At 28.0% G+C, this 7578-nt stretch overlaps 1 protein-coding gene across 1 annotated transcript; it reads right to left on the bottom strand.

Annotated features, from left to right (window-relative positions):
- Nucleotides 1-4410: 4410 nt before the first annotated feature.
- Tsp_06591 (syntaxin-16) lies at nt 4411-6858 on the bottom strand. The gene is made up of 5 exons (XM_003378631.1): nt 6623-6858; nt 5806-6055; nt 5371-5748; nt 5237-5282; nt 4411-4661 (listed from the first exon to the last, which is right to left on the bottom strand). The coding sequence occupies exons 1-5, from the start codon at nt 6856-6858 to the stop codon at nt 4411-4413; spliced, it is 1161 nt and encodes a 386-aa protein (XP_003378679.1).
- Between the last annotated feature and the right edge of the window lie 720 nt (nt 6859-7578).

Here is a 7578-nt window from a genome sequence, read left to right as displayed (position 1 = left end):
ATAATTTGAACATAAAAAATGTAAATCAACAAATTTTTTCATATACATTGCACATACTTTTATGATGAGAAACTTGAAATTAAATCTTGCTATATTGTTCATTTTCAAAGATAAAATTTTGTAATAAAAATTATTAAAGCTTATTAAAGTAAATGAATAAAATTAATTTGAAAAACTCCCATAAGATGTGCGTGTGCGTCAGAAAATGAACAAGCAATTTCATTGCATGCATAACATTTACAATTTGCATAACATAAGAATGGCACGAGTCATTTTTTTACCTGCATCATGTAAACATTCGAAGCATTCTTACTCTGTTTTTTAAATATGATTTAAAATTGATGCAAAAATAGAAAAAAAGAACGAAATATATTCTAATAATTGACCCCCATTTATTTGGAAAACTTTCAATGAAGCAAGTTAAAAAAAATAATAAAAGCAGCTAGTTTGTTTTCGTTTGCATTATTACATGATATTTTATTGGGTTACAAAATTTGGTCAAAATGATTTTAATTTTCATCTCTAATTTGAAACTTTTCACGCCGCTAGCTCGACTAGTTTCATATATTTGAATTTATTCTACTATGCTGCTAGTTTTTTTCTCTTTTTTACATTTAATATTTAATTATTAATAGCTATTTCCACACAATGCAATGCAATGTAATGTAATGTTTCAAAAGTAGAGTTATATTTGAAGTTTAAATGTAAATCTATATGAATAATCAGCAACAGTTGAAAATATCAAATTACAATTACAATAATTTTGAATAGATTAATATTGAGAAAAATTCAATTAAAATAAGAAGAAATGTGAAAAATTCATTTAATATTTATTTAGAAAATAAAAGAAGAACATCAATTTGGCATTTGTAGTCATGGTGAATGGTGCTAATAAAAAATTAAAACTTACCAGAATGTGAACGTGACAATTTGCAAAAAGGAACATTATTATAATAATTATCGTTATGCAAAGTATATTTAAAAAATGATATGATTCAATAATGTTTTTTTTATTTTTTAGCTTTTAATAGTCTAATAGTAGTCAAGTAAAAATGAATTAAAATTAATTTTATATTCAATACAATATTATATAGATTATATTGCTGTTTTCAAATATTTGAAGATTAAATTGATTCGACTAGAAAAATTTTATAAACAGTATTTACCAATTATTATATTCTATGGAACAACTGGAGAGAAAAAAGAAAAAAATCAAGAAAGTCAAGACAATAAATAATACTAAAAGACCAAAACTATGTGCAAATAAAAAATGGAAGAAATTTATGAAAAAGCGATAACGCACTTGCATTTTTAAGTTAAATATGCAAAAATTGCAGTAATTGTGATTGAAAGTTGTGCGCTGTGATGTTATGTAAGCGAATATGCTGTCGCTTGTTCTTTCAAAGCTTTTCAACTGCTGATGATGCTGCTGCTTCTAGTACAACCGCTGCTGATGCTAATGCTGCAATCGATAGCAGTGCTGGATGATTAAATTTGCCGGAAACAAACTTTTAAGTCCTTTTTAAGTTATCGATTTATATTAACACAACACATTTCCACATTACATTACAACACGACATCACATTTGCATAAAATCTTGATAAATAAACAAAATATTTATTATTAGTCAGTCTAGATTTAAACGTGTACATGTGCAAAATTGTTTTAAATTTTAAATCATAAAAAATATATTCTATGACATTTTGTTAAACAAAAAATAAATAAATAAATTTTCAACTGAATTGCAAATTATTATAATTTGAAATAAAATTTGTTGTTCAATGCTTATTTTTAAAATTGTTTCGTTCTGTTGTATATTTCTACTTGATCGAAGCAGTCAATAAAATAACAGGATGTTCTCATTGTTATTAATTATGAAAAATAAATGAATTAATTAAAAAGACAAATTACCAATTATTTTGACTGGGATGAAAAGTTGATTAACAACAAAATACAAAGAATAAAAAGATATATGCTTCTTCGACAGTAGTTTCTTCAGAAGTCCTTGTGTGACAAATTTTCTACCATGCAACAATAAACTGCCACATAAAGTATTGGCAAATTCTGATTTAACCAGAGAAAGTCGATAACTCATTAAATAAAGCTGACATTGAACGTGTAGGAGAAAATTTTCCACTACTATTCCACTACTAGTACAACTTATCATCAATTAAATTAAGTTAAATGTTCCATTAATTTTTTTATTGTTGCTTTTTTCTCTTAAAATTAGAATTAACTTTTAAAATTTCAAAGCATATTTAAATCAAAAACATTATTATTTCTTTTATTATTGAACGAATATTTATTTACAAAATTAAAATAACAAAAATTTTATACTTCTAATATAATTAGATTAATTTATAAATTCAAAAATAAATTGATAATCATATATAAATGTAGATGATTGGAAATAAGCATTGCAAAATTAAAAAGAAGAAGACTGACATTTCCCAACGAACGTCATGAAATAAAATATGGTGAAATGTGATTTTGTCGATTTTGTTAAATATTTGCAGAAAAATTGCATCAGCTGGCAACAAAGCAGTTAAATGATGCATTTTTCAACAAAACCTTTGACAAGTTGTCGCATGCAACTTTATTCTTTCATTCAACAAGGAAGATACGTGTAAAATTATTTCTTACGACTTACAAGAAAAAAGGAAAAATTCCATTTTAAAGTTTCCCTTCAAGTTGATCATTTAATTTCAAAATATATAACTCTATATAAATTATTTACAAGAAAAATAATTGATAACATTTCACAGCAGTATTTCATTTTGCATATAACAAACAATCCTTTTGTACTTTTATCCTGTTTTTTATAATTTAAATAGAAAATTAATACTTTGTTGTAGAGTTTTATAAACAATTGAAAATGAATTAATAATAATATATATGAACTTCAAAAACTTACAAAAAAGAATATCTGCGATTTCGTTTAGTGGAAAAGCGAAACATTTCAGTAGGAACGTTGCTTGAGTAAAAATTTATCAAATGATAGCAGCACTTTATTTTCTCAGTGATTGAAAACTGGAAAAAATTTTAAACGCTCTTTTGTCCAAAAGCAAACAAAACTTCGACCCAAACTTGAAAAGCAAACTCTACTTTGCAATTCAGAGTGAACTGCCAACGTAAAGCAATTTTACAAATAGTAATTATTCAGATAAGCTTAAAAAATAATAATTAATATCTAGTACAGTGGCTCTCAATCTTTTTTCCCCACGGACCCTTTTTGCCCTTTTTCAAAACGTCATTCCTGCTCCTCCTCCCTTTGTAGAATGTTTGGCTTCAAATAATGCAAACTTAATTGAAAATATATTTATCATTATACTGGTGCCTGTACATTTACTTCAGTTACATTTCCCCCCTCCCCTGAAATCCGAAAATCCTTTCTCCGGTTGAGAACCCCTGAACCTTTAGCATAATTCAACATTTAATCTTTCTAAAACTTTACTAATCTGTAATTTTTAAGCATAAAAATTATCAGTTAGTCCAAAATAACATCAACACCTTTTATTATATTGAAAATGACCTTTTGAAAAATAAAAAATATGCCAAGTATTTTCAAATAATTACTTAAATTGCTGAACAAATTATATAGACGTTATATGCAACAATGGCAAGTAATCCTATTTAAAAACTAAGCATAACTTTTAAATGTTCTTATATTATTTTCATTGCATTTGTTACTTTTTTATTCATTTTTCAATGTTTTATATTAAAAAAGCATTTTGTTTATAAATTATATGATTAAAAAAAATATTTTCATGACTTCTCAATCCAGAAAGTTAAAAAAATATTAAGCTGAAGATTATAATGCAACTTGAGAAGCACTTTTTAGTATGACAATCCTGAAAATCACATACTGTCATTAAAATATTGCAACTATAGAAAAAGACAATTTAAAACGGTTTTCACACATTTTACGTGCCGCTGCTTTTTTTGATTTTATTTTAACTTCAATAGGCATATGCAGAAATGCAGTTTAAAAAAGCATATTTTTAGATTAAATTAAGTGAAGCATTCAGTTGTATTTTACTGTTTTAAATTTTTATTGAAAAATTATTGTTAGCTTGTGAAATTACATTACTTGATCATGTATTTGACAATTGTTGCGTGTTTTTGTTCAACTTATGTAATACAATTGAAAATATCAGTGCTACAGCGTTGGAATAGGGAAATATTTTTATCGGACTTCCGAGTGTCATGTCGATGAATGTGATTTTAATTTTGATAAAATTCAAACATTTTTCAAATTATCAAAATGTCACATCGTAGTATTGTGAATAATTAGCAATTCATTGTTTATCTTTTTGCGAACGATGAAAAATGAAGTTTTCTTTTTTTACTGTGTTGCAATGGTCATTTCGACTTCATTTGTTATATGATTGGTTTAATTTCAGTTTTTAATTAAAAATAAATCAATAGCATCCACTGCTCTTGTGAAAATGACTGATTCAATACAGAAGAAGATTCAAGAAGCAACTGACGAAATGCTGGATAGTTTAGATCGAGAATATTTGCGTAAATTACAAAAGCAGATGTATTTGTGTTCTTCGGATTGTTGTGACGATGGCAAAGCGAGCATGGAATCGATGCAGCACTGCGTGACGCAGTGTGCAAGACGAGTGCACATGGTGCAACAGTATATGACAAATGAACTGCAAAATTTTCAAGTTTTTGAAATTAAAAATATCTTCTTTTTTTATAATAATATTTATTGATTTTTTTAAGGATAGGTTGAATCGATGCAGCATGCAATGCAAGGATGCAGTTGAGGACAAGTTGAATTCCAAAAGTAAAAATGAGACGAAAAGTGTGACAGCCATGGAGAAGATGTTCAACGAGTGCGTGTCCAAATGTGCCGAGGATCATGTTAATCTTTTGCCACGAATAAAAAGAAGAGCAGTTGATTATATCAAAAGTTTGGAATAAATGAAAGGAAATATTTCTTTAAAAAACCCTACCTACACTATCCTGCTACAATAAATACTTGGATAATTTTTTTATACTGCTGGTCGGTTTTATTATTGTTTTTTTTAAATTTAAATTTCAAATTATATAGTTAGATTTGAATTTTTAAGCTTTGCTTGATTAGGAAAATTTATTACACATGCTGCAAATATAAGACAGTGGAAACAGTACAAACAGTAACAAAAGCACGCTGATTCAGGAGAAAAAGTGAAATGGAAATTAAAAACAGCAAAAAGCACAGACTGAATGGATCTGAAATCACGACTTGACAATGGCCATGATGATGATGAGCAAGATGCACAAGGCGGCTAAAGTGATAATGATAATTATCTTGCGACTTCTGCGTTGGTATTTTTCCGCAGTTTTGATCGAACTCAAAGCGGATTTCGTCTTCACCGCAGATTTTTCAACATTGTAATCGATCCTGTCCAATACAGTACCTTGATCCGAGATATAAGTGGCCAAATCACGGAACAATTGATTCAATTCAACAATGGAACGTGTGACGTGCATTATTTCCCGTTCTCGTTCTTTCACCAAAACTGTGCTCTGTTCGAGAAGTTGCAGTTCGCTCATTGTCGGCTCAGCTCCTGTTGTCGTTGCTGATGATGCTGTTGCCAAATCACCAATATCCGCATTTTGGAAATCCGGCAAACAAATATCACCGACATCGGAACTGATGTAAGATTCGAAATATTTCTGATAACTGCTTTCCCGGCTTTGTATTTGTCTCAAATATTCGGATTGACTACGTTGAAAATCGCTCGTCAATGTCTGAAGTGAAATTAAATTTATCAAAATTATACTTTTGAAATAAACAGTCCTCTCTACCTGTAAAGCTTGTACATGAGCAAGAACGACATTAGCTCGAAAACGTTCGGCAGTGCCTTCGCTTCGAGAACGCGTCACCAATTGTAAAAGACTTTGGACATGATTAAGCTGATGTGTAATCTCTCCCGTCAGATTCTCAATATTTTGTTCTTCTTGTGAAATTTCATCACTGAATGACGGTCGCGAAACATGCCGCTGTTGAAGTGATTTCAATTCGTTGATCTGAGTGCTTATTTTGCTCATTTCAAATCTGAATATTCAAACAACACTTCATTAACAAAATAACTATAATTATTGAATAATAAAATTCTTAATATGACAATGTATCACAATTAAAATTACAACAATTCAACATTACTGACCCAACACAATATTGAAATTTAATTAAATAATAACATGTACTTTTCAATTTCGGATAAAAAATGCATCTTCCCACATTTTTCTCAAAAATTTAATTTATAATCTCAACTTTCATTTCAAACAGCAATATAGATTTTTACTATAAAGAAAATTTTCATTGAATGGCATCCTCACTAATGCACAGAAAAGCATCGTAACAACTGAATAGTAAGAACACTATGCTTTGTTAATCTTGCTGGCAAATCAATACCAGCTGTTGTTGATTAATCATGCAAACGCAAAGACTGTGTAATGATAATAACTCTTTTCAATAACAATAAACATGAAAGCTCTGCAAAAATATATACATTTTAACTATTTTATGCATTCTATTATTTCATTATAAAATATATTATATAATTTTTGAACATCATAATACAATTTCATTCTAAATTGATAAAATTAAAAAGTATCATACTGAATTTCATCAACAATATGAATCCACTCGGGTGGTTCTCGGAAATCTGACATTGGAATACTGGTCTCCACCGATGAATCATGCAATGGAATCAACGTCATACGATCTTCACTTTTCCTGCTGACATTATCGTGAAATATATGACGACTTTGAACTGCATTGTTACGCAAGGTGATATAAATATCTGTCAAACTACGAACAATTCCCAATCGCGGAAAATTCTCCAAATGGCCCATTTATCCAAAATTCATCAGCAAATCTGAAAATTTCAAATAATTCAAAATAACAAAAACAAACGTACGATACTGGTCAAATGTAGGGGTCTTATAAACAAACAATGAACTGCTTCAGTGTTAATATTTCTATAAAAAGAACTTTCAATAAAAAATAACTGCAATTCAGCACAGTACAGTAAAATAAATTTATATAATAGAGAAGAAAAAATTTTTCACAAAGAATGCACGAACTATGCTGAAAACATGCGTTAAAATTAAAAAATAAAAAACATGAGGAATAAAATATAAAATCAAAAATGTTCATTTATAAATTTAAAATAAATTTAAAAATTTTACCACAGTAGTTCAAAGTTTCTCATTTAATGAAAGATATTACTGCAGTGTCCACAGTATTTGTAATTAACAGGTAATGTATTACAATAATATAATCTGAAAAGCTGTATTTTTTAAATAGAAATATTTGAAAATCAGTAATTAGGATTATACTTGTGAAAAGATTCAGTGGATTATGTTTAATCAAGATAGTTAAAGCTTAATATCTTTACGTTTTTAAACAGAACTTTAGAAGTTTGAAAATATGATTACTGTAGCAAATAAAGCTTGATGCGAAATAATAGTAAGATTGTCAATACGATTATGATCATATGTTAAGTGTTGAATCTTATAATATTTGAAGTTATCTATTTATTTTATCTTACCGTTAGTCTGTTTTAGAAAATG

This window comes from Trichinella spiralis (genome assembly GCF_000181795.1).
Source record: "Trichinella spiralis strain ISS 195 chromosome Unknown Scfld4, whole genome shotgun sequence".
Taxonomy (NCBI): domain Eukaryota; kingdom Metazoa; phylum Nematoda; class Enoplea; order Trichinellida; family Trichinellidae; genus Trichinella; species Trichinella spiralis.
This window is presented reverse-complemented; position numbering and strand designations above follow the sequence as displayed.

Bases quoted from the DNA above. Each gene is read 5' to 3' on its own strand.
- Tsp_06591 (XM_003378631.1), bottom strand. From the start codon at position 6,858: ATGGGCCATTTGGAGAATTTTCCGCGATTGGGAATTGTTCGTAGTTTG. The intron at 5,749-5,805 runs GTAGAGAGGACT...ATTTCACTTCAG, and splicing joins CTCATGTACAAGCTTTACAG to ACATTGACGAGCGATTTTCA. The intron at 4,662-5,236 runs GTGATTTCAGAT...AAAATTTTGCAG, and splicing joins ATCATGGCCATTGTCAAGTC to TTCATTTGTCATATACTGTT.